Source organism: Stegostoma tigrinum, chromosome 8 (assembly GCF_030684315.1).
Source record: "Stegostoma tigrinum isolate sSteTig4 chromosome 8, sSteTig4.hap1, whole genome shotgun sequence".
Taxonomy (NCBI): Eukaryota; Metazoa; Chordata; class Chondrichthyes; order Orectolobiformes; family Stegostomatidae; genus Stegostoma; species Stegostoma tigrinum.
The window spans coordinates 18,170,576-18,198,302 of NC_081361.1; the positions used below are offsets into that span (position 1 = coordinate 18,170,576).

At 43.0% G+C, this 27,727-nt stretch overlaps 1 protein-coding gene across 2 annotated transcripts in view; it reads left to right on the forward strand.

The window, feature by feature from the left end:
- LOC125456516 (procollagen galactosyltransferase 2-like) overlaps positions 1-27,727 on the forward strand; it is a 170,401-nt gene that overhangs the window by 96,998 nt on the left and 45,676 nt on the right. For both annotated transcript variants that reach the window (XM_048539693.2, XM_048539694.2), the window contains exons 4-5: positions 1,470-1,604; positions 6,972-7,176. In XM_048539693.2, coding sequence (XP_048395650.1) covers positions 1,470-1,604; positions 6,972-7,176 — 340 coding nt within the window. The remainder of the gene's footprint in view (positions 1-1,469; positions 1,605-6,971; positions 7,177-27,727) is intronic.

The window sequence follows — 27,727 nt, forward strand, 5'->3', positions numbered from 1 at the left end:
GAGTGTGGTTTTTGGAACTAAACGCAGCAGCGTGTCACATATCAGTGCTGATGGGAGTTTGGAGGCAATTATAGCAGGATGCCTGCCAATTGAACATTCACCTTCATTATTCAAACTATCTGGGCCAGTCACTCTCATTGACAGGAGCACGCCTGAGGCTAGCACTTTGCTCTCCCCTCCTCCCCCTGAGTGGCCACATCTTCTCCAATGATTTACACTCTGTCAGTCAGCATTGCACAAGGGCCAGGATAGGCATGGACCCCGGCACAGGGAATAAGGAGCCCCAAGATGTTCAAATTATTCAGCATGCTGCTTCAGCTGCCATGGACCATTTACTGACTTTTTCTCCGTTCTACCAACTCTAGAAACATTTCAGCCAATTGTAACACTCCCTGATTCCTTCCCCCACCCCCATCTCATTTGCTGGAATCTACATTTTTCTGGATCATTACAATTGCTAACCTTCTCAGGAATCTCCAGGAATTCAAGATGAATCCCCTCGGCAACCCAGACAAAAAAAAACTTCTGGGCTGTGAAAAAATAGTGTTTTTTCTCTGCCTTTTCTTTGAATGCCTACAGTTGCTGGCTGTAATATTTATTGAAGCCAGGGGTGGACAGAATGATGTGAGAAAGGCTGTTTGACTGACAGTCATAGAGTCATTCACCATGGTCCTAATCTGACCTAGCCTGTTTGCCAACGTTTGGCCCATATCCCTCTAAACCCTGCCGATTTGTGTACACATCCAGATGCCTTTTAAATGTTGTAAGTGTACCTGCATCCACCACTTCCTTTGGCAGGTCATTCTGTACATGGATAACCCTCTGTGTGAACCATGGATCATTTAATCAATTACCAAAGAACCTGACCACTTTCCCATTTCTGTAATGCTGGTGTACCATGCAAATGATCTCTAAAGGGAGTGTGGGAGTTTGGTGAAGGAGGAATGGAAGTTAGGAATGAGAAGGTCCTGCGATGATACTGAGTTTAGCAAACTTGCGCTGTAAGTATGTTTGTGTGATATGTATACTTCTGTACCATGTTGAAGATGTAACCTGTCCATCATCAGAGGTCCTCGATCCTCTCGCTACCTTTAACAAATTCATTTCTTTGCATTGTACAAGAAGCTCTAATGTCAATATTTTAAAAAAAGACAGCCTGGCAGGTTGGAATGATTACTTAAAAATAAAACCAGGTGCAATGCTGAACCTGCAGAAAGGTTGGGGAATATGTATTCAGGGGATTGTCTTGAAGATCTGTGAACAGTAGAATGCTAAATTGAACAACTTTTCTTATCCAAATCCTGCTGTGTACAACGGGTTAACCGAGACTACAGGAGTTCCATATCGCTAGGTTAGAGGTAGCTAGTCATGATTATGTAAGGTAAACTAACATTCTTAAGTGCTGTGTGACAGTCTTGATTTGAAATGGAAGTGGCTGGATGTTGCTCCTCATCTTGTTTTTCTTCCAGTTTGTAGATACAGACAACTTGCTAACAAATGAGCAGACACTGAATCTGATGATAGCTGAAAACTTGACCGTGGTTGCCCCCATGCTGGATTCTAACACATTGTACTCAAACTTTTGGTGTGGGATGACACCCCAGGTGAGTTGTTTGAAAACAAGAAATTCTATTATGTTTGCAGCAATTGGAAGTGTTGATTTAACAGCTTGCGAACAAACATCTATAAAACACAATGTAAATAGACAGTTTCTGACCACTCCTGCTGGCCCTTTTAATGAATGAGTAAGTTCTGCTTCACTACATTCACTGTGACGATAGGCGAGATATTATGACTGCATTAGGCATGCTTCCTGTGGGTGGGCACATAATACATGTGAATTGGCTGGCCCGAACCCTCCCACAGAACCCTAAGCTGACTCCCATTATACAGAAGGTGAGCAGGCTCCAAATTTGGGCAGCCTGTCTGCATAGTGTATACAAACAATTTAGGACCAATAGAGAACCTTTTAAGAAACTTCAGTTAACCTTGATTAAACATTACCCACCCCATAATGCAGGTGGGTGGGAGTGGGCAGACCACCTTTTTATATAAGTTTATGAAATTGCGGGAGGGAAAGGGTGTGTAATCATCATTGATGATGCACCCCCTTTGAAGATAGTAGATTCCCCCCTTCCTTTTCATCCACTTGGTCTGCAAAACCTGCTGTCAATTCCCCTGTCTCCTTCCCATCCCATCCTTCTAAATCCTCCCCCATTCAGTACCTGATTTATCTTGGATCAGAGTCCATGCTGTCATCTTCATACCTAGCCTGTAGTACCAATAGTGCTCAATATTGAGCTGGTGGCACTGCTGGGACTGCCAGCCCATCAGAGGGATGGGACTTCCTCTCCAGAGAAGAGTGGAGGTCTGACTGCACATTTTGGATACAGGTTTGTAGGGTGTGGGGGGTGGGGCGGGGCACGGGGGGCATACTGCTCTTTCCGGTTGGTCAGCTCACACCTTACTTTCCTTCGGGAGTGGGGGGGTGGTGAACGAGCAGTCTGGCACCATCTCCCTAATGGTATCCAAGTAACACCCAGTCCAATTCAAAACTATTTTCCATGTTTCAGAAAGTCCATTTAATGGCAACCCCACACTTCGTATGAAATGAAACTCAATTTTACGTCTGGGTGAACAATAATTCTGATATTTCAGTAAGGATTGAAAATATCATGGTCTCTGAACAATATGTGCCAATCCTTTCTGAATATGCACAGATACCACGATGGATGCATTTTTTTATAGGTACCATTCCACCAAAATAAGAATAGATTAGATTACTAGCAAGTAGACCTTAATCCTCGCTGTTAATTTAAAACAGCACTTTTTGAATCAAATCAGCGTGTTGAAATAAAAAAACAGAAAGTGTTGGAAATACTCAGATCAGATAGGATTTGTGGAGGAAGAAGTCGAGTTAGTAGCAGAAGTTTTTGGCAGTCCTAAGTCTGCCTCTGACCCTGGAATTTTGTATTTTCATGGAGCAGGAATGGAGTTGGGTCAGGATTTGAGCGGTTTATGGACAGCTTACCATTTCAATCATCAGCTGCCTCCATTCCTACGTGATTTTGTTGAGGTAAATGTTTGAACCACCAATGTGCAGATTAGATGAGCTAAGGGCAAGTTTGAACATTGTGGATTCTTTTAGATAGCCAGGATATCCTTTTGGTGACATAACATGCCTCTTCAGATCTGGTCATGGGATGCCTTTAGTAGAGGTAAAGCACTCACAGTCTCAAAGAATTGTTATGGTGCAGAAAATGGTTGTACAGCCTTTTTATTTAAGGTTTAACATCAGTGTAACAGCCTAGTGCTTGTTTTCCTTGTTTGTTGCTTTCAGATTTGTTGTCAACTTAATTGTTCATGGAATTGTGCAACTGTTCAGCGCAGCAGTGTTTATGTTCACAATGACCATCCTCTCCCCTTACTTCATCTCATCCTACATCATATCCTTCTTTTCCTTTCTCCTTCGTCTATCTATTAACTTCTCCTTCAACGCATATATGTAACAAGTCGATGTGGCAGCAAGTTCTACATTTTCACCACTGACTGAAACAACATAACCCCATTAAGGCAACTGTTAATGCTAAGAATAGGTCATTCTCACATTGTGCTTCTTGGGGCTAGCATTGAGCGAGTTGTAGCCTATATTTCTGTACAGTACAACTGTGACTTTACATCACAAAAATATACTTAATTTGTTATAAATCACTTTGGGATGTCCAGAGGTTATGAATTGTGCTATACAAGTGCAACACATACCTTATGTAAAGGCTAGAATAAATGCTAGGTATATAGAACCAGAATTTGGAGAATAGAAACCATTTGAAGGGATCAGCAAGTGAGTATCAATTACTCTTTGATCTTTCCTTTCAGTTTTCCCCTGGAATGACAGTCATCACATAAAGCGATTGCTAGGTCACTGCATGTCACTATTCTTAGTTCAGCATTGCAACATGCCAACTAAGCTAGGTTTTAGACCATAGCTGGCCACAATTGTCACTCAGTGTGACATCTCTGCTTTGCACCAATCGGCCATGCAACCAATCTGCATTTGTGACCCAGACCCTAAGGAGACAAATTCCCATCTTCATTGCCAAGTTGATGTACCAGAACTGTTCACACAACATCAGCTCATAGTGTCTCATAGTCTGTCATTAAAAGTATAAGTTACTATGATTGAAAGATTCCTCAGAAAAATCTCAAACTTGTTCATCAGACATTCAGAGAAATTTAATGATAAAGGTTGTTTGAAGGTGTTCAATGCAGTGGTATAGAGTCACTGTAACATTGACTTCCTGAATGGAATGTGTGCTCTGAAGAAAAGTTGTCACCTTAAATTAGCTCCTTGGAAGAACTGGGTGGGTCCCAACATTTCAGTCAGCACAACTTACCAAAGACTGGAACAGGGGAAGGAGGTAGTTTTATATAGTGAGGAATGGGCATATGAGCAGGACATCACTGCTGACCTGCCAGGCTATTGTACTTGAAATAGGTTGGCACATGTTAGCATTCTTGCTGCAGTGTGGTTGATTGTGCAGAATGGATTGTAACATGTTACTTCAGTAAGAGTAATCAGATGTCACTGATGGGAAGGTCACACACAGTCTTGGGAGGGCAATTCTGTTGTTGGTAGATCATCGTGGCATCCCTGATGCTCCTTGTATTGTCAGTGTGTGATGGATATATCTGGAGCATTGGCTGTGGCAATTATTAAATTCAGAATGTTTGACTATAGCTGACTTATCTGATGCACTTGTATTTGAAATGGGTGTGGCATTCCCTGAAGCCAGTGTGTAGCCTGCAACTTGTTTTCTCCAATGTAGATAAGACCACAATCACATGGTACGCTGTAAAAACTACAATCTTATTCTTCAGCATTGGCAGTTCCTATTATCTCTGACTCAGGAATTTACATCTGCATCTCCAGCTCAAGTCCAACAGAAGTTAAATGTAAAGTAAAAATACCTTACAGAAGAAGGCAGTTCACTATCATGAACGTTTTCTCCCAGCAGATAAAACAGTCTGATTGGTATCTCAACCATATCTACCTGCCTTGGTCCTGTAACCCTTTTAATTCCCAGATGAATTACTCTTGATCCTTCTTCAGACAGTTGTTAATCATAACAATAGCTAATCATTGCCTCTCACTGAATAGGATCTTGGTTGAGATTGCACAAACTTATTTCACTTTAATCCATACCGTGAGTGAAGCAAGACACCCAGTCCATCAGCCAGGGTTAGATTTGAATCCAGGTGCTCAAGATGAAATGCTGTCACATTAACCCAGTCCATCATAACACTTCCTAAAAATGTTCCTTGGCATGTTTTTCACTTTATGGTTGGTGTGTACACATCCAAAAGTTTGTAACCTTTTTGTTTAACTTAAGTTTAATTTTGTTTAAGTTGCCAATGAATTAGAACAATTGGCTCCACACAACTGGTGCTGCTCGTCCTTAATCACATTTACTAGAAATACCTTTCCACTTGAGGTCAGGCGTGTTTAAAAACATAAGACATATTATTGATAATGTGTTTGTCAACTTCCAGCACTCCATGGATGATCAGCATTTTTAGGGAATATTGACCAGTCTATATTCATGGATAAAAATTATCAGCGATCCCACTTCTGCCTTTCAATGGGACAGCTCCTACCCCTCCTCAGTGCCACTCCTGGTTAATCATTCCTGATGCTACTGAAATGAATTGAAACCTACCCTCTGCTGCGGATGGCATTTGCTGCAGTATCCACCGCTACGTAGGTAATAAAGTATTGAATATACCTGCAGCTTAATTGGAATGATCTTAATTGAGAGCAATAACTTTCTTTGAAAAGAGAAATCAGAAATCCCTTTTATTCAGTGAAAGAATGAAGACCACAAAGTTCCACTGTTTGAAGCAAAAGAATTTTTACTATACAACAGTCAGAAAAACAGCTTTGATAACCATCTCTATTCTTAAACCCAGAAACAACATAAATGACATAGAAGTCAACAAGTGAACTGTGGTATAAACTAAAAATCACACTATAAATGACAGATCCAACTAAGACAAACCTTACAAATTCGCTCAACATACCTGTCACCAATCTCAGTCACAATGTCCAACAAATTCACGATTGTTCATGAAGAATTTCACCTCCTTTTCTTCTAGGATTCAACCTAATCCCCAGCCAAAAGCAGTGCACAATCAATTTGAGTTTCATTAGCAAAATCTTAAACAAAATGCCACACAGCTACAGTCAACCCTCAACTCTGGGTTATGAATAGTCTGTATGGCCAAAAACTCATCAATATTATCTTCAAGTATCAGATAAACTGTGATATGTGTATCTTCGACTCTTCCCAGCTTCTGGATCTAGCCACCTCCTTCTTCACTGTGCCTATACTACACCTCTGGAATCATCGTCTGAGCTTTGTCACTTTTTTTTATATGCTTTCAACCAGTTTTACTTTTCCTTGCAGTTTTGGCTTCCAATCTCGGTTAGATTGAAGACTAAGAAAGATCAGTTTCTGTCTGCCATTTTTTTTTCAACTGGTGTCCTTCTTGGAAAAATGCAGGCTTTGAAACTATGGATTTTGTGTATAATATTTGTTAAGTTCACCACTACACTTCCTGTGCAATACGATAGGCCAAATTTCAGGACTGTTTTAAGGTTATCACGTTTTACATTACTTATAAGTGGCATATAACATTCAAAGTATCATGCGCATATATGCCCTGAGGGATTTTCTATTTTACCTTTAATGCACATGCAATCCTAGATTTTCACCTTACAAAACCACATGAAGCCAAATGAACCTCCATCACCAAGGGAGATTTTGTTACATACCGGACTCACTTCATCCTCGTTTAGTATGAGATTACTTCTGAAGGAGTTACAAGGAGACTCTTACACCTCAGTAGCAACCATTTTGCTCTTTTTTCCTTCTTTCAGCCAGAGTTGTTTTTTTTTCTCTATTTCCATTTAGGGATACTACAGGAGGACTCCTGATTACATTCCAATTCGAGAGTGGAAGCACAAGGGTTGTTATCCTGTTCCTATGGTGCATTCCACTTTTCTCATTGACCTGCGCAGGGAGGCTACGAAAAAGCTGGCATTCTACCCTCCACACCCAGACTACACCTGGGCATTCGATGACATCATTGTCTTTGCATTTTCCTGCAAAATGGCTGGTAATTTTTAACTCTTTAAAATAGAGATGTCCTTACAAATGATAAATGTCAAAAATGATGAACAAGTGAAAAGCTGTAAATATTTATATGGAACATACTTTTGCATGCAATTATCTTGTCCATTAATAAGCTGCTTCACGAGAGGAAACTGAACATGTAGAAATCCTACAACTGCTGATTTGAGTTCCCAAATGATTAGCAAGATATATTAATTTTACTTTGTGGATTGTTTGACTGAGACCTCTTTTGCTGTATCCATGCTACTTACTGTATTCACGTATAATTTGCCTGATATGCAATTTAGAGTCTTATATTGCCTGCAGCATAAACTTCAGATTGAAAATGTGCCGAGACTGATTAGAAGATTTAAATTTCTTTGGTTCCTTTTCCTCTTCCAATCAGCTCTTTTAGAGGTATTCTGCAATGAACCTCAGCTGACCAGGCTGCCATTTTTTTTGATGAGGCTTATACACCATTAGAACATCAGGACATGATTGTGACTGTATTGTTGCCTTTACCTGTTGTTTACAGGTTTAGTATATGTAGCACCAAGTAGCACTAAGAAGCAGGAAAGAGTAAAACAGGGAGCAACAAATCTTATCACATCTGTTTCCCAGCAGAAAGTTAGTTTAAAATTATCCCCACTATCTTATTTTCTATATTTGAACTAATAATTAGCAATTTTAGTTACACAGAGATTCTTCAATGGGCTGAATGGCCGACTCCTGGTCCTGTTTCCGACATTTCTATTTTTAATTTCCTTCTGAGTTAAGATTAAAAGAAGAATTTGATCAGGGTAGTGCCTTTTAATGTCGTAGGCTATCACAAAGTACCTTATAACCAGTAAAATACTTTTGAAACATCAGTAAGGAAACTAACCTGGAGCTTTAGTCTTCAGGCTATCCCAAAGTACCTTACAGCCAATAAAATATCTTTGAAACATCAAGAAGGAAATTAACCTGGAACTTTCTCTGGCTTCATTGGCAAAGGTTCCTTTGATACAGCCTTCCAAACATGCGAGCCGTACGACCTAAAAGGACAATTGTGTCAAGTGCATGAGTAGAACAACATCATCAAATACTATTCTTTCTACTATCTCAACTTGGATGTATGTGTCTGCTCCTACTTCCTTGTTGCATTGAAGTCCTGGAAATTGCTAGCTAACAGAAGTATAGTAGTATCTTAAATTCATGTGTTGCAGTTGTTTAATAAGAAGGCCTATTACCACTTTCCCAAGTGTAATAGAAATATGCTGTAGATTCACCATCAAATGGTTCACCACTGAAACCCATATTTCAAAATAAACTCTTAGACATATCAGTGATCTTCAGGACCAGACTCAGCAATTACACAGTGGTCACTGCGTGCTGTGCAAGCACATGTTCATACATGAAGAATACTGGGCTAAGCTTTAAAACAAAATATGTTACATTTTGTTTATTTGATTCTGTGCAACAACTGAACAATGTGTACCTAATTCCACACTGGTGCAATGATTGGATGAGCTTTCAGAAAATGCTTCCTCCAGACCATCACCCCTTGGCTCACCAGAATACACAATACAAAATTGTTTTCCCAAAATTTGCCAAACAAGTAGCTCTTACCCTTCATCACACATAGCAGATGTTACCAGGAAGACATACGCAGTGAAGAAGCAAGACATGGAGTTCAATCATTTCTCTACTCATTAAGAAGCTGACCAGATGTCAGCTGACATGTTGTTAATTTCAAATATCTTCAGAAAACTCTTAATTAGAAACATGTGGCAATTGAAGCTAGGAAGTGTAATTCAACCAACTAGTGTATGATCAAAATAGGTCATCGTTCATAATTTATATATGGACTAATCATAAACAGCATAATCATGATTACCTTGTGAAAGTGCTAATTCAGAGCATGTTGAGTGAAGATAAAGCTCTACCAAAGATTAACTACCATTTTATCCTAATGAGTCTCTCCATGGTTTTCATTTTACAAAATACTGATATATTATCCATAGTCTGAAGTTCCTCAAACATTAAAGAATATAATATGTCTCACACATTGGACATGTGGTGGCTAAGGTCACTCAGGGTCCTGATTGTGTGTTGATAATAATGATAGTGAAATAATGATAGTGATTGTTATTCCCATCATATGGCTGGATCTTGCCCTCTCTTACAGCCTGCTGTTGATGTATGTTGGAAGGATTTGCAGATTGACACTCAACCTGTTTGGCCACATTGTGAATGCACCTTCATCAGCCATGAAGTCCTGAAGCTTCTGGCTCAGCGCTATGATGTCACAAGATTTCCTCATGTAAATGCAACTTTTTTGAATTCATTTTTCATTTTTTGAAATTTTTATTTCTATTTTCATGGCAATGAATCCATTGCAGTAAAAAAAATTACTGATTTAGTTCTGAAGGACCATACTTGATAGCTGCAGTTGTTATTTCCCTTGTGGCTTTCCTAATCTCCCTTCTGTAAAGTCCATGAAAGACCCAGTGGTCCCCAGGAAAGTTGAAGTAGTTATGATGAGCCATCAAGGACCCAGTGAGAGGAGGTTCTCTCTCAAAGTTACTGTTGTTAATTTCCTGGATTCATCAGGAATTAAAGTTTGGGATACTGCACCAATCAAACCAGGAGAAAAATGAGAGCCTTTCTCCATTTCCTTTGATTGGCTCTATTTATTACTGTGAACACTTCAGAATTTAATGGTTCCTTGGTGCATCCACCATGGCAGGGCATTTACTGATCCATTTGCCAACTACTCAGCACTGTTATCTTCTACAGGCAAAATTGTTGTTCCCTTTGAGATTTGGTATTCTTGCAATTCTGTCCTGATGAATACAAAAGAAAAAGCTTCAAATAGCATGTCTCTTTCTTCAGCGATGGTCAATGTTCTACACCACCAAGCAATTACTTATTATAAAAATGTGTGAGGTGACAGGCAGTTGGAGGTAAGATAATGTGTGACGAGGCCTCCAGGAATGCATTTGTGGGAGTGAATGACTCAATTATTAATGAACCACTATAATTTTTTTTTAGCATGACAAGACAATGAATGTGAGTAAAGTGTTACAGTTTCATGCTGTGGCTTAAGCTTTCGTTGTTTGATAAAGTTGCTTAGAGTAACATGTTGAAAAATACAGCGCTGACAGGAGGTAAGAAGTTCAAGTTTGCAATTAGATGATTAATTGGTTCAAAAGCAAAACATGTAAACTTGTTAATAATTGCTTTACATCTAATTAAGTCCTGCAACCAATACGTTCCTCTGATTTAAGAATTGTCATTCATTATAATGACACATGACCTTGGGAAGCATGATACTGGGAGAAGGTTTCTGGTTACTTTTTTTTCAGCATTTTCCTTCGATATTCAATCATTGGGAGTTGGCTGAAGACATTCAACAGTTTTGTTTGCATTGTGATGGATGAATTTTCACGCCATGTCCCAGTCCTGTTCTCAACAGTATCATCAAGCTTCCTGATCCATTAGAAACGCTGGCATGTTTTAGACACATTTTATGCATCAGAGATTCATAGCACTGTTACAATGCAACCTTCAGTGTTTAGATTTCTACTTGGCTAAAGTAAGTGGCATTACAAACAAATGGCACCATAAAAATCAGCTTTTTGTCAGTACTCACCAACGTTAATACCGTATGTTGTTTGACCTTGGGCATATTAGCTCTGTGTATTAGAGATAATGGGAACTGCAGATGCTGGAGATTCCAAGATAATAAAATGTGAGGCTGGATGAACACAGCAGGCCAAGCAGCATCTCAGGAGCACAAAAGCTGACGTTTCGGGCCTAGACCCTTCATCAGAGAGGGGGATGGGGGGAGGGAACTGGAATAAATAGGGAGAGAGGGGGAGGCGGACCGAAGATGGAGAGTAAAGAAGATAGGTGGAGAGAGTGTAGGTGGGGAGGTAGGGAGGGGATAGGTCAGTCCAGGGAAGACGGACAGGTCAAGGAGGTGGGATGAGGTTAGTAGGTAGTGGGGGGTGCGGCTAGGGGTGGGAGGAAGGGATGGGTGAGAGGAAGAACCGATTAGGGAGGCAGAGACAGGTTGGACTGGTTTTGGGATGCAGTGGGTGGGGGGGAAGAGCTGGGCTGGTTGTGTGGTGCAGTGGGGGGAGGGGACGAACTGGGCTGGTTGAGGGATGCAGTAGGGGAAGGGGAGATTTTGAAACTGGTGAAGTCCACATTGATACCATATGGCTGCAGGGTTCCCAGGCGGAATATGAGTTGCTGTTCCTGCAACCTTCGGGTGGCATCATTGTGGCAGTGCAGGAGGCCCATGATGGACATGTCATCAAGAGAATGGGAGGGGGAGTGGAAATGGTTTGCGACTGGGAGGTGCAGTTGTTTTTTGCGAACTGAGCGGAGGTGTTCTGCAAAGCGGTCCCCAAGCCTCCGCTTGGTTTCCCCAATGTAGAGGAAGCCGCACCGGGTACAGTGGATGCAGTATACCACATTGGCAGATGTGCAGGTGAACCTCTGCTTGATGTGGAATGTCATCTTGGGGCCTGGGATGGGGGTGAGGGAGGAGGTGTGGGGACAAGTGTAGCATTTCCTGCGGTTGCAGGGGAAGGTGCCGGGTGTGGTGGGGTTGGAGGGCAGTGTGGAGCGAACAAGGGAGCCACAGAGAGAGTGGTCTCTCCGGAAAGCAGACAGGGGAGGGGATGGAAAAATGTCTTGGGTGGTGGGGTCGGATTGTAAATGGCGGAAGTGTCGGAGGATAATGCGTTGTATCCGGAGGTTGGTAGGGTGGTGTGTGAGAACGAGGGGGATCCTCTTGGGGCGGTTGTGGCGGGGGCGGGGTGTGAGGGATGTGTCGCGGGAAATGCGGGAGACGCGGTCAAGGGCGTTCTCGATCACCGTGGGGGGAAAGTTGCGGTCCTTAAAGAACTTGGACATCTGGGATGTGCGGGAGTGGAATGTCTTATCGTGGGAGCAGATGCGGCGGAGGCGGAGGAATTGGGAATAGGGGATGGAATTTTTGCAGGAGGGTGGGTGGGAGGAGGTGTATTCTAGGTAGCTGTGGGAGTCGGTGGGCTTGAAATGGACATCAGTTACAAGCTGGTTGCCTGAGATGGAGACTGAGAGGTCCAGGAAGGTGAGGGATGTGCTGGAGATGGCCCAGGTGAACTGAAGGTTGGGGTGGAAGGTGTTGGTGAAGTGGATGAACTGTTCGAGCTCCTCTGGGGAGCAAGAGGCGGCACCGATACAGTCATCAATGTACCGGAGGAAGAGGTGGGGTTTGGGGCCTGTGTAGGTGCGGAAGAGGGACTGTTCCACGTAACCTACAAAGAGGCAGGCATAGCTGGGGCCCATGCGGGTGCCCATGTCTGTAGGAAGTGGGAGGAGTCAAAAGAGAAGTTGTTGAGTGTGAGGACGAGTTCAGCTAGGCGGATGAGAGTGTCGGTGGAGGGGGCCTGGTCGGGCCTGCGGGACAGGAAGAAGCGGAGGGCCTTGAGGCCATCTCCATGCGGAATGCAGGTGTACAGGGACTGGACGTCCATGGTGAATATGAGGTGTTGGGGGCCAGGGAATTGGAAGTCCTGGAGGAGGTGGAGGGCGTGGGTGGTGTCACAGACGTGGGTGGGGAGTTCCTGGACCAAAGGGGAGAAAATGGAGTCCAGATAGGTGGAGATGAGTTCGGTGGGGCAGGAGCAGGCTGAGACGATGGGTCGACCAGGGCAGGCAGGTTTGTGGATTTTGGGAAGGAGATAGAAACGGGCCGTGCGGGGTTGGGGAACAATGAGGTTGGAGGCTGTGGGTGGGAGGTCCCCTGAGGTGATGAGGTCGTGAATGGTGTTGGAGATGATGGTTTGGTGCTCGGGTGTGGGGTCATGATCGAGGAGGCGGTAGGAGGTGGTGTCGGAGAGTTGGCGTCTGGCCTCGGCGATGTAGAGGTCAGTGCGCCATACTACCACTGCGCCACCCTTGTCTGCGGGTTTGATGGTGAGGTTGGGGTTGGAGCGGAGGGAGCGGAGGGCTGCCCGTTCTGCGGGGGAGAGGTTGGAGTGGGTGAGAGGGGTGGAGAGGTTGAGGCGGTTGATGTCTCGACGGCAGTTGGAGATGAAGAGGTCGAGGGAGGGTAGGAGGCCTGGGGGTGGTGTCCAGGAGGAGGACTTGTGTTGGAAGCGGGTGAAGGGGTCAGTGGAAGGAGGGTTGGGTTCCCGGTTGAAGAAGTAGGCATGGAGGCGAAGACGGCGGAAAAACTGCTCTATGTCCGACCGTGACTGGTATTCGTTGATGTGTGGTTGTAGGGGGACAAAGGTGAGCCCCTTGCTAAGGACTGACCGTTCGTCCTCAGTCAGTGGGAGGTCTGGGGGGATGGTGAAGATGCGGCAGGGCTCAGTGTGGCTGTCTCCTCTGGGGTTGCAGGCTGTGGAGGTTGTGGGCGGAGCGATGAGGTTGTCGGCCGTGGGCGGGGTTCCGTCGGCCGTGGGCGGGGTTCCGTCGGCCGTGGGCGGGGTTCCGTCGGCGGTTGGAGGATCGGGGTGGGCGGCAGCAGCTGAGGTGAGGGTGGTGTGTGGGCTGTAGTACCTGGACGTGGAGGTGGTGACTGCAGCAGCGGTTCCGGAAGTTCTGTGGCCGGCGGAGGCGGATGTGACGTCATCGGTGGGGTCTCCGGCCGTGTCCTCATGGTCAATGGCGGCGGGTGCATGGTGGGGGAGGGGTAGGGACAGAGTCGGGATTTGGGAGGCGCAGGAATCCTCTTGTGGGTGGCAGGGGCCAGTGAGTTTGTTGTACTTACGATTTTTGGTGTCCAGTAAAGCTGAGTGGAACTGGGTGTTCAGTCTGTGGATCCTGCGGAGGATAAAAAACAGCAGAGGTCCTTTGCAGGTCTGGGAGAGGGAGGCTCTGAGCTGGGGCAGGCTGGATTGCAGTGTCTGGAGGTGCCGGCGCATGGCTGCGAGTGTCTGTTTCAGGACTTGCAGGGAGAAACGCTTCTGAAGGGTCTGAATATTCTGGGTGTAGAGGTGGTCACGGTTGGGGCCAAATTGGGAAGGCTGAAATGTGGACTCCCTTTGGGATGATCTGGTTCCGTAGGCAGGTGCTGAGGAAGGTGATGTGGCTGTGGTACCTGGTTTGCTTCAGGACATGGTCGAGCAGTTTCAAGGCCGAAGAGATTACAAGAGAGTTGCAATGGGAGAGAGATTCCCTGAGGTTGGTCCGGAGGGAGGAGGGTAACTTCTTCAGGTTAGGCATCCCTGGAAGAGGCTTCGCAGTGAGGTTAAAATAGTATCAGAGATAATGGGAACTGCAGATGCTGAATGCTTTGCAGAACACCTCCGCTCAGTTCGCAAAAAACAACTGCACCTCCCAGTCGCAAACCATTTCCACTCCCCCTCCCATTCTCTTGATGACATGTCCATCATGGGCCTCCTGCACTGCCACAATGATGCCACCCGAAGGTTGCAGGAACAGCAACTCATATTCCGCCTGGGAACCCTGCAGCCATATGGTATCAATGTGGACTTCACCAGTTTCAAAATCTCCCCTTCCCCTACTGCATCCCTCAACCAGCCCAGTTCGTCCCCTCCCCCCACTGCACCACACAACCAGCCCAGCTCTTCCCCCCCACCCACTGCATCCCAAAACCAGTCCAACCTGTCTCTGCCTCCCTAACCGGTTCTTCCTCTCACCCATCCCTTCCTCCCACCCCTAGCCGCACCCCCCACTACCTACTAACCTCATCCCACCTCCTTGACCTGTCCGTCTTCCCTGGACTGACCTATCCCCTCCCTACCTCCCCACCTACACTCTCTCCACCTATCTTCTTTACTCTCCATCTTCGGTCCGCCTCCCCCTCTCTCCCTATTTATTCCAGTTCCCTCCCCCCATCCCCCTCTCTGATGAAGGGTCTAGGCCCGAAACGTCAGCTTTTGTGCTCCTGAGATGCTGCTTGGCCTGCTGTGTTCATCCAGCCTCACATTTTATTAGCTTTGTGTATTGTCTGAATTATTGAGTGTTAACACTGCACGTTGTCAGGATTTAGAGGGTTTCTGCTCACAATGCCACTGTACGCTAATACCTTTGCAAAAGGCTGAATGGTCTGTTTCCTGCACTCCAAGTATCATAGCCAATGAAGCAAGAACTGAAAAGTGGGTTTAGTCTGGATAAATACTTTTCAGCCTGCACAGATATAATGGGACAAATGGCCTCCTTCTGTGCTGTAAGTATCTGTGTTGTACAATTTAAAGAATGCTTTGCTAGTTTCTCACGTTAAAAAAGGATTAATTGCTGAAGTATTTTAAAATATTCTCTTTGTATTTTGTGAAAACTGCCTGTCAGTCGTTTGTCCCCTTCAAAAGATTTTGGAAAATTAGACTCTGATTTCAACCATTTGACATCTTCTGTGTCAGGAAATTTGTGTATATTTATTGAAAATGCCTCAAAAGTTACTGATTATATATGTACTCTGTGAATAAAACCTGACACTTAAGTCTAAAGTGATTTTCTTTCAGGAAGTGATTATTCAGGAGAACTCTTCACCATATGTTCCCCTGTCTGCTTCTCCACAAATCTCTAAATATGTGCACAGAGCTGTTGAATTGCTAACTACTTTAATCCATTTTATATTTTGAAGAATAGAATGGTACACAATAGGTGGAAGCAATTGTGCTTATGTATACGTATTTTGCAGAGCTACCCAGTTAGTAACTATTCTGAGCCTTCCTCACTTATAGTGTGAATATTTTCCTCATAGTCAATTCCTGTTTGAAGGTAACTGTGAAATTTTCTGTTATCACCCTTTCAAGCAGCATCCAGATCATAGCAACTCACTGTTTAAAAAAATTCTAGATGCTGCCTCAGATTTTTTAGCCATTTGATTTTTAATCTGTGCCTTCTGGTCATCAACTCTTCTGTTCTGAAAAGCATTTCTCTTCATTTACTCTGTCAAAGCCCTTCATAATTTTGAATGCTGCAATTGAATCATCCCTTTAACCTTTCAGCTTTAAGGCAAATATGTGTAGTTCCTGTAATCTCTCCACATAATGCAGTCTCCCATAGCTGGTGGAAATCTGGTGTACGCCTCTTTTAAGGCCCCGCTATCATCTGAAAGTGTGACACTGACATATCAGCCACTAGACCCCAGCTGAGACCTAACTTACACAATATAAGTTGTTATATTGGAATTGTACGGTTTATTTCTCTTCTTAAAACCAATGATACTGGATAGGCCTTTTTTGGAGGGTGTGTGCTATGCTGATGTGGTTGTGCATGCTAGAGTCACAACTGAATGATGCCACATATTTGAGGATCAGAGGATGTTATTGACATAAAGCTGGGTCACAGGGTGTGCTGTAAGGGATGCTTCAGTGTAATTTAGACAAATTGAATGAGGAAGCAAATGGATGGCAAATGAAATATAATGTGAATAAATGTGAGATTATCTACTTTAGTAGCAAAAATGCAAAAGCAAAGTAATATCTGAACAATGATAGATTGGGAAAGGGGATGATACAATGAGGCCTGGGAACTTGTGTACTAGGCACTGAAAGTAAGCATGTAGGTGCAGCAGGCAGTGAAGAAACCATTTGGTATATTGGCCTCCATAGCAAGAGGATTCAGATACAACAGCAAGGATGTCTTGCTGTAATTGTATTAGGGCCTTGGTGAGTCTCCACCTGAAATATTGCATGTAATTTTGGACTCCTTCTCTAAGGCAGGATATTCTGTCCATTTGGCTTACCAGACTGATTTCTGAGATGCAAGGACTGTTGTATGAAGAAAGACTGAATCTGTTACGATTATATTCACTGGAATTTAGAAGAAGGTGTTTGAGTAGAGGTGGGGTGTTGCAATTTCATAGAAACTTATAAAATTCCAGGTCCTAAAGGATCAAAGGGTAATGTGCCAAAGCAGGAGCGGAGTACTGATTTGGATGATCAGCCATGATCGTGCTGAGCAATAAAGTTGACTCAAGGGGCCGAGTTGCCTGCCTTTGCTCCTATTTTCCATGTGTCCATGTTAACTGATCTAGGACATTGAGAATCAACTCTATCCTATTGGGAGTGGTGGCATCCAACACCTTGGATTTCTGTGTCATTTGTTTGTTTATAGGTTTGGGGCTGCAGGTCATTTGTTGTGGTCACACATTTGGAAACTTGCATCTTTGTATGTTTTGTTAATTCGTGTAAGGCAACGTTTATTTTTCCCCCTCTGCTGCTTATCAACAGAACAGTGCGCGCCTGCTGATGGAATCTCTCCTCTCATGAACAATACTAAAAATGCAAACTGATTCCTACTTGGCATTAATATGCCCAGTGAGAACCAAAGAAACAAAGTCATTATTCCAATGCTGGCGGCAGCTATTCATTAGGTTGTAATAGGATTGCAAAAAAAATGACTACACTCCCTCGAGATAGAACTGCAGTACGGTAACAGTTGGAGGTCATTAGGAATTTGCTCAATATAATCATGCTGGCTACTCTTAAATACTGACTGAACATTTATCACATAATGGCACAGTATCTGATTAACTACAAACAGATGACACCTCTTTGTGCAAATCCATTATGGACTATTTGTAGTGTTTCATTACAACACATAAGGAAAGAAGGTAAAAGCTTTGTTGAAGATAAAACTGACATATCGCCACAGAGACATGTAATGAACAAAGATAGATCATTTGGTTTATATTCCACCAGGTGACTGCCGCATTTTCAACTACCTAGCCTTTAGCTCCTCATTTATCACAACATTTCTACAGGTACTGATCTACTCAATCACCACGCCCTCCCCCCCATACCCACTGCAATTCTTCGATGTCTGATCTGTGTAATTGTAGCCAAAGAATTGCCCGCAATGACTTTTCTTCTCACTGTTCTGCAGTTGCCTCTAGAATCCCCCAAGGGTCTATCCTCAACCCTTTCCCAGTTCTAACATTCAGGTTTTAATCTCAGCAATGTCTTCCAAAATATGCAACCTGTATGCTGGTGACACCAGGATCTACTTCAGAGCCATTTGCTTTGACCCTTCCACTGTATGTAAAATTGTCAGACGGCTGGCTCAACATCCAGCGTTGGACGAGTGATAGTCATAAACTCCACTTACGAGTGAACAGCTCCCTGACAATTGTTTCAAAAGCTGAACCAGACAATTTATGGTCACTGTTAAAAATCTTAATCCTTACACTCTCGCAGCTTTGTGGGAATTAGGTGTCGCTGCCCAGTTGATTTGTTGCTCACTCTTAGGTCCTTAGAAGTGATTATGTTTGAGCAATTTTAGAAGGCAATTAAGAATCAACCACAGAAACAAAAGGCAGTAATTGCTGGACAATCTCAGTAGTTCTGGCAGCATCTATGGAGATAAGACCAGTGACTTCTTCAGAATAATTCTTTGGCCTTTGAGTTGGAGAGGGTGAAAATTGACCTGGCTTCCCAGAGGCTGCTGGAAAGTGTGTAATGATGGATGTAGAGTTAACATAAGATCAGATTGGATTCCAGTATATTTTCGGGTAAAAGAGCCCCATATAGAGAGAATGACCATGAGGTACAAACTACCACCAAGAAAAATTTTTTACACAGTAAATTTACAGAATGGAGGCGGTAGGGTAGAGCTTGTAAAGACTTGTGTGTTTTTCCCAGTGCCATGCGTGAACAATTGTCCCTTGTGTTTACAGCTTCTGCACTTATATTATTCATTATTCTTCTCAAATGTCAATTTGAACCAGCTAATTCATTCAGCTCTGTGCATTTTAGTTTTAAGTTTGCAAAGGTACAGTAAGCTTTCTGAATTATTCTGGCAAGAGATCTGAATGATGGAATCCGTAGACATTCAGCAAACAGTTTCCAACCCCTCCACGTGTGGAAACATGTCTGGCCACAAATAGACGGAGTGAGTTCAATCATCACCAAAATTTCAGATTTATTTTTCAATAAGATTGTGCATCTTTTTAAATGAGAATGCCATGGATGAATTTTTAGAACACACACATAAGACATAGCCAATGGTGGTCACTTCTGCAATTTGACTAGTGAAATGATCTTGTGCTTACCAGCTTGTTACAGTGAAGTGACTGAGATTGACTGGTGAGACATTACCAGGGCTGTTACATTGTTGAGCTTTCATTCCGCAAGAATTATTATAGTGAAGAAGTAGTGATGTTTACTTCAAAAGCTTGCCAAAAAAGAACTATTCCACATAAGATGGTAATAGCAAGGATTAAAACCTGCCGATGAAGGTAGCTAGCAGAGCAGAGAGATAGATAATGATTTCTGCTGACTTCTCTTAGCACATTGCTGCCTTTGTTTACAGATTGACCCCTGGTGTTTGTAAAGAGTTACGTAAATTCTATGCATTTAATGTGATGTAAACAGTAAATTGAACCACTAAACAGATTGAACCAGAGATAACAAAGTGTGGAGCTGGATGAACACAGCAGGCCAAGCAGCATCTTAGGAGCACAAAAGCTGACGTTTCGGGCCTAGGTTCTTCATCTAGGCCCGAAACGTCAGCTTTTGTGGTCCTCAGATGCTGCTTAGCCTGCTGTGTTCATCCAGACTCCACACTTAGGGTATCTCAGATTCTTCAGCATCTGCAGTTCCCATTATCACTGATCTTGAATCAGAGATAATGGGAACTGCAGATGCTGGAGAACCCAAGATAACTTTATTACCACTAAACAGATTGAAGATCACTTGGGTGATAATAGATTATTGCCTCAAGGGCACCAGCTTTGGCAAGATTAATGTCATGCCTAATTATCTCTAATCTGGTTGTACATACTGACAGTAGTAACTTAATATTACACCTTACGTGCAAACTCTGCCCTTTGCAGTTAAGCAATAAGTTAATGCAGAAATAATTTGTTAATATGAGGACTTTTCTGCCCTGACGTTTGGTTAAAAAGTGAAAGTTCAGAGCTATTTGTGCATTTCAATCTCTGCTTTCCTTGTTTGATGCCAGTGGTGTTGAAAAATGAAAAGCAAAGACTGCAGCCACTAGATGATGCTGCTGCACCTCTGTATGATACACAGAAGAGACATGTGGGGACATAGGGATTGCTCAGTTAAAAATAAAGGCCATCTTGTTAGTTTCATGATGCAATAATGGAGTTGACTTATTCCTGCTTCAAATTCTTGTTCAGTTTTTTTTGACTAATGACAGCTACCAACCTTTTTCAATTAGTACATAAAAGACTAGGACACGACAGGAGAAGAGCCCCAATAGTGAAGAGTTATTGTAAACCCTCCTCCAGCTTCTTGTTTGCATTGTGCTTTGAACAATTCAAGCGCCAATAGATTTCAATGTTGTTCCAAATGATTGTTACTAAATATTGATTCAGCACAGCCAGATGTTAAGGATATGGGTGAGGGGTGGGGGGAAGGTGTTGGGTGTTGTGGGGTGGTGGACAGTATGCAGGGGAGAGGAGAAGAAATCCCAGAATAGGTGCACAATCGATTTGGAATCATCTTTGACAATCCAGCAAGTTATCCACCGCCTCAAGTTCATTTTGTCACAGCTGCTTGCACCTAGCTTCATTGTCAATCATTATAATGCAACTTGTTTTACCATCGGCTTGAAATTTAAAATTGAAACTTTTCTTTCCTGGATGCGTCTGCAACTGTGCAGCTTCCTGCTTATACTGACTGAGTTGAGAGTGCTAGGAATGTGGCTTGTACAAACACCGATTCTGTGATACCTATTCGAGGGGTAGCTCCACTCTCTTTCAGTGGAAAATGACTATTCCCAAGAAATGTTAACTAGTTTCCTCTCCCTGGTGAAGACTGTTGAGAAATCAGGTGCCTTGGACCTTGTAAAGGTCCTCCAAGCCAATATAAAGAGAAATAAATCATGTTTCCTAATTTACTTCCAATACTATTGTTCAAATGGATCAATAAAGCAGGGAAATATTGTTTGAATCGATAAGAGCCATCACATTAGGAAAGTACAGATGATAATTCAGGAGCAGTGGATTGCACCAGCTAAAGCAGTGGGCAGAATCTTACAGTTGTTTTGCTCAGTTTCAGTTTTGTTGAGTTTCATGAAGGTTTTCTCACCACGAGGGCCAGTAAGGCCCCTCACTGTATCCATCGAAAATTGTCTCAATGTCCACCCACTGCGTCTCTCTCGCCCAATTGTAGCCCCATTCTATTACTCACTGATCCCAGAAAAACTCGTCGCCTCCCAAGACACTCCTGAATTGACTGACATCCCTGGCGTGCGTGCTGCCTTAAAAAGTTCACTTTCCACCTGGACAAGTCCCGATAGTCCAGAGCTTCCTTGTACATTTCCTGTCATTTGCCCCGGACAAGGAATAATTGGTGCCCTACGGTATCCACCTCCTATCATGGCTCATGCTCTACCACTGTCACTATTGCCTGCAGCACCTTTCCTCATTCGTTCTCACACCTCAATCCCTGATACCACGAATCTTGCATGTGATCTCTGCTTTCTACTCACTCGCTTGGGACACCACTCCTGCCTGCACCAGCAGTAGTAGCTGTGAAAACCACTTACACCTCCTGAAGTGCCTGTCTTTCTCTCTTTTCAGGCAGACAACAGGAGGCATGAAAGAGTCAAGGCAGCTGTCTGATATTAGACTCCTCGCCTTTTCTGTGGAGAAGATCCCCACTGTGACTACTCTGAGCAACTGACTGTATCCAGGCCCCTGGACTGGTATCAGAGGTTGCTTTTGACAGTAATTACTGTGCCAGGGTTTTCCTGGGCAAAGGCTATCTTTCTTGACTCGACTAAAGACTGCTGGCAACTTTGACAAGCTTCCTGGCACCATTAAACAGCACAGTATTACAACAGTTCTTTGGACCTTTCATCTTTGGCTGAGGAGGAAGTTACAAAAAGGCAATGTAAAGCAGGGATACTGGGAGCATCCAGGTCGGCTCAGGGAGAGAGTTATGAGAGCAAGCAGGCAGGTTGGAGATGCAGAGATAATGGGAACTGCAGATGCTGGAGAATCTGTTTCGGGCCTAGACCCTTTTTCTGATGAAGGGTCTAGGCCCGAAATGTCAGCTTTTGTGCTGCTAAGATGCTGCTTGGCCTGCTGTGTTCATCCAGCCCCACACTTTCTTATCTATGTTGGAGATGCATCTTGGTGCAGTCAGTGAACTGGATGCATATCTCTGAGCAGCTGGTGTTCTTGCTGCAGTATTACAATAATTGTATTTTTACCTCAAGTGCTGAAGTGCAGAAGTGTTCCTCTAAGTTGTGAATGTTGAATTTTTTTTTAGTTTTTCTTGAAATTGAAAAAGGTCTGTTTTGAAAACCAAGGATTGTGGTAGGGACTCCAATAGGCAGCCCTGCCATTGAGGTGTCCTCTCACTGGAGCTGCATTCTGAACACTGGCCACCAACAGTGGTGGCGCTGTTGTGGCCACCCAGGGCTGGCCTCTGTCTCAGGTGAATGTTGACTTTGACAGCAGCCTCTTACTTGCCTGTCTCCAGCAGGATGCTGACACCAGTCAAAGCAGGATTGGCTGTGGGTTTTCGTGGCTCAGTGTTTAGCACTGCAGCCTCACAGTGCCAGGCACCCGGGTTTGATTCCACCCTCGGGTGACTGTCTGTGTGGCATTTGCACATTCTTCCTGTGTCTGCGTGGGTTTCCTCCAGGTGCTCTGATTTCCTCCCACGGTCCAAAGATATTCAGGTTAGGTGAATTGGCCATGCTAAATTGCCCGTAGTGTTCAGGGCTGTGTGGGTTATAGGGGGATGGTTCTGGGTGGGATGCTCCAAGGGTCGGTGTGGACTTGTTGGGCCGAAGGGCCTGTTTCCACACTGGAGGGAATCTAATCTAATCAAATCTGATCAATAATGGACTTCAGTTCTCTACCCTGAGTGGGATTTGACCACCATCAGTCATTGCTGCGTGCCATTTCCACTGTTGGAGGAGGGAGCAAAGATTAAAAATTGGAAGTAATCCTTTAAGAGGCGAAATTGAGAAACACTCTACATGCAATAGGTTATGCTAAATTAGTAGCTTGATTTTAATATGGAGGTTGACTTTTTTTGTTCGTCCAAGATATTACGGGATATGGAACAAAGGCTGGGCTGCAAAATAAGGTTACAGACAGCAGTGATTTCATTGAATGACAGAAAGTCATAAAATAACCTACACTTGTTCTCATGTCGATTGATCTCTCACATGTGCCCTGCCTAATATTTAGTATCATTGCAATATATAGAATTAAGTATTATGCACACAGTATTGTTCAAATATATGGCGTTATCTAAAATGATTGTCTACCCCCAGCATTTTAGACAAAGTATGGCAAAATTTAAACTTTGTTTGCTTGTGCGTTTGCTACAACAGTGTTTTTGAAAGAATTCTATAGCTACAACACACCAATCTCTCAGCTGCAATCTTTTCCCCAGATAGTGAGTCTGCCTTGAGTAGAATGGCTGGGCAAAGGAGGGAAAACTCAGTACTGTTTTGACAAAGTGATAAAAGTGGTGAGTGAGTCTGTTCCCTATCTGCTGCCTTAAGGAAATAACGCAGAGTTGAGAACTTCATTTGGGGTGCTAAGAGGGATAGAAAAACAAACTTAAAAAAAAATTAACATGTTTTGGATGAGGTTGAGCGAAGATGTTAGAGCAGATATATCGTCACAGTAGGAAATCTGGTCAAAATTTGTGTTTAAAGCACTGCGTCATCCAGTAAGATACATTATGTCAGCTGTATTTTTACATTGGTTTAGAGAAATATTTAGAACAAGAATTGAAGCAAAGCAAGTGTATAAAATTACACTGGAGAAACTTTCAACCTGGACCATTTCGAGTAATTGCCTCGATACTGTTGCTAATGCGAGTGAGACCTGTGCTCAGTACAGGGGATTCTGCTATAACACGATAGTTGCGATCGAGCGCAACATTGCGTTATAGAAAATCGCACTATAGGAATAACGGAGCCTACAGGAAAAGTGGGGTTAGGGGCAGACTACCAAACAATATCACTCAAAATTCTTCCTAACCACTGTCATGTAAGTATTGGCGCCATGCCTGTCACTTGTGCGTCTTAAAGTGTCTTAACAGTTATAATCAAATAAAATCTATTCACCTGCATCACAGCCTAGCCGTTTCTAACCTGACCTGACATTCCATCAGCACTGACTTCTGGATGGATTTTCAGATAAGTGAAGCTGGGGAATCTGACCTTTCTGAGTAATATTATAAACAAATTAGTGCTGGAAAAGAGCAGGCTGCAGCACAGATAACAAAGTGTGAAGCTGGATGAACACAGCAGGAAAAGTAACATCTCAGGAGCACAAAAGCTGACGTTTTGGGCCTAGACCCTTCATCATCACCCTCTGGTGAAGGGTCTAGGCCCAAAACGTCAGCTTTTGTGCTCCTGAGATGCTGCTTGGCCTGCTGTGTTCATCCAGCTCCACACTTTGTTATCCTGGATTCTCCAGCATCTGCAGTGCCCATTATCACAGGTTGCAACACAGACAACTTTTGGTATAAATGATTTACATGAGCAAGTTCAAAAGTTCTTACATATTAAATATGTAACAAAAGCTAGGCAAAAATACTACACACAAAGGTGTATGTTTCAACAGCACTCATTATTTTAAACTATACTTTTGATTTTGCATTAAATGTGTTCAGTATAAACTAAGACTTTCACATATATTCCTAATAAGACGGTTGTTCTCTGTGTGACATTATGTTTGAGGTTCATGACATACAATCCAATCACCTTTTTCAAATGAGCTTATTATGACCTACTCTGAACATTTACACCATCTGCAAGGATCGAAAGAAATTTTCCTTTGACAAATCCCGCAATGCCCGTGCTTACTGGATGTAATCCCATTATAGCCAACAAAAGTTCACGTTTTAGAAATAGCGCTCCCCCATTTGTCAGTTGTAGTACAGCCAATTTGTATTGTTGGAACACGCATTACGGCAGAACCCCGTGTCGCTCCATATTCCCAAAGAGTGGGAATTCCCACACACTCCTGGTTGTGGACCAGATGTTTAACAGCTGGAATACTGCAAACTAGCTGGAAAGACAATTTTTTTTTACTGTTCTTCTGGCTATTTATGGCCACTCTAATGATAAGCCATTCCTCCACCAAAAGTGAAGGCTGTCCAAAAAAACATCACGACATGAACATACAGGTCATTTAATGTCACAGTCTGAGAATCAGGTTGTAGAAGATTAGCATATTTCATGGCAGTGTTGAGTAGGAATGTTTGAGGAAGAGATACAATCTGGCACCAGTATGCAGGTATTGTGGCTGTCTCACTGTGATCACACATCTCTTGTTTCATTGACTGTTTTCTTCCCTTGTATCCCCCAAATGCTTGCCTACCTTTTGGTTTTAAGATCCAAAGGGTTCTCCCATCAAAATTAAACCTCAGCTGGTCTTCTGGCCCTACACATGCCATCCCTGACTTGTTGGATATTTTTGACATTTTCTGTTTACCTGTTGTGCAAGTTAATGGCCGTATTGCTTTCTCTGTCTCCGTGGATTGTCCTGACAATCGGTGTGTTTTTCTTCTTTGCTATTTTTTAGATTAAAAGGCAGCTTTGAATGGAAACCACTGTGCACAGGAGATTTGGAAAAGTTTGTTAGGTCAGTGTGGAGAGAGAAACTCCAGTCAATGAGGAAAGAGTCATCAATTTAATGTTGTGAGATATGAACTCATGAAACATGTCTTTGCAGACGGTTGTTGGAGCGTGAAATGCTTTGCCACAGGCAGTGGTTGAGGCAGAAACCATTGAATCTTTTAAAGAACAGATGGATCAGAAAATTGAAACAGAGGAACAGACATGGGTCAGAAAAGAACAAGGCAGTAGGATTAGGTTTGAATTACTTCTAGCAAAGAGCGAAATGTGCTTGTTCTGCACTAGGAATTTAAATATTTTCTTATAGTAACAGGAAACTCAATTGTAGCAACAGTATAACCTCAATAGATTAATACTTTGGTGAATTTGATTTGCTTCTTAAGTTATCTTAGTGCTGCTAATCATTATCAAAGTATTTTCAGAGATTTACTCAGTAAAACCCTTAAATCCTTTGCCCATTCGGAATACTGTACCATGGAACTAACTAGAAGTTTTGCTGGCCTATATCTCCCAATTACAGCCGGAAGTAAGTTACCAGGTATTTTGTCACAATCTGTTTAAATTAGCATATCAGTCTATGTCTCTCATTCATTGCCAGACAGGGTTAAACAGTTAGATTCACAACCATAAACAGCATTCTGTTTATTAGATCTTTTGCCAATGTGTCAAATTGGTTTTTAATATAAAAGATATATTTATACATGACCTGAGATTTCTGTTAAATTTTGTGTTCAGGACAAACAGCATTTGGATGTAGCCATGTGGAAACCTGGATCAAACAGCTAGTGGTGAATAAATCTCTTATTTAACCCTGCTAAGGTATCTAAGCGAGCAAGGCATTTCGCAAGTTTTCTTTGTGTGTTCCTCCAGGACATTGAAGACTGATATCTTCATGTAGATGGGGAGGAAATACTGACACATGGGGACACCTCTCCATGCTGGAAGGCATTCCCATGAAGCCAAGGGTGAGAATATGTCCAGGGTGAGACAGAGAGACAAGCAGCAGCTATTAGACTGCTCCATCTCCAACTGGTGAAGCCACGATGGGACATAACACGTAGCAATGCTGTGACAGTAATGAATGCCCCACCCCTGCTGTCTTACTTGTGATGGACTTTCAATACCAGCTGTCCAGTCCAAGCACACGCTTGCATGTTTTTCCAAAAGTAACAACTGACTATCCTTCCTATGGGAGGAGGAGATTAATAAGGACAAAATGTGTCTAAGTTGATACTCCAGGTCAACGATTTGCACCAGATTCAGGAAGTGAATGTCAAGTGGATAATGTAGCTTATCAAAGCAGTGTTACCTGAGCAGCTGTCTTAGTCCCTGAGTAATGCTTGGAATGGAACCAATGTCATTGGGAGCTAGCATTCTTCGCATTTCAACTGATCGAAAGTAAAGAAAGAACTTGTACTTGTGCAGCATCTTTTACACCTCCAGGGCAATGAGAGTTCCTATCAGTCAACTGTTTATGTTTTTCATTACACCAGTACAATTAGGAATTCTTGGTATTTGCCGATCAAAGATTTTTCAGAAAGCAGATGAGAGAAAACTCCACCAGCTGATGTCAAGCGACAATAAATGGAGATGTCTGCAAGTAAAAAAGAAATATAATTGGTCTGCACTCTGAGCTCACTATCAAAATCTCTGATGAAGGGTCTAGGCCCGAAACGTCAGCTTTTGCGCTCCTGAGATGCTGCTTGGCCTGCTGTGTTCATCCAGCTCCACACTTTGTTATCTCATCTGTTCCTGCAGGTTAGTGGTAAATACTCCAATGGCAATATTTTGAAGAAGAACACTGGACATCACAACTGTGTCATGGCCAAATATTATTCCTCACACCACACTTAAAATCAAATTATCTGAAAATGTTTACCTTTGTGAGAGTTTTCTGTGGTAAAATAAACACATTCCTCCTTTCAAAAGTGGCTACATTTCTAAAAAGCATCAAATTCATTGTAGAATGCTCTGGGGCATCCCAAAGATGGGAAAGACAGGATGTCCATGACAATCTG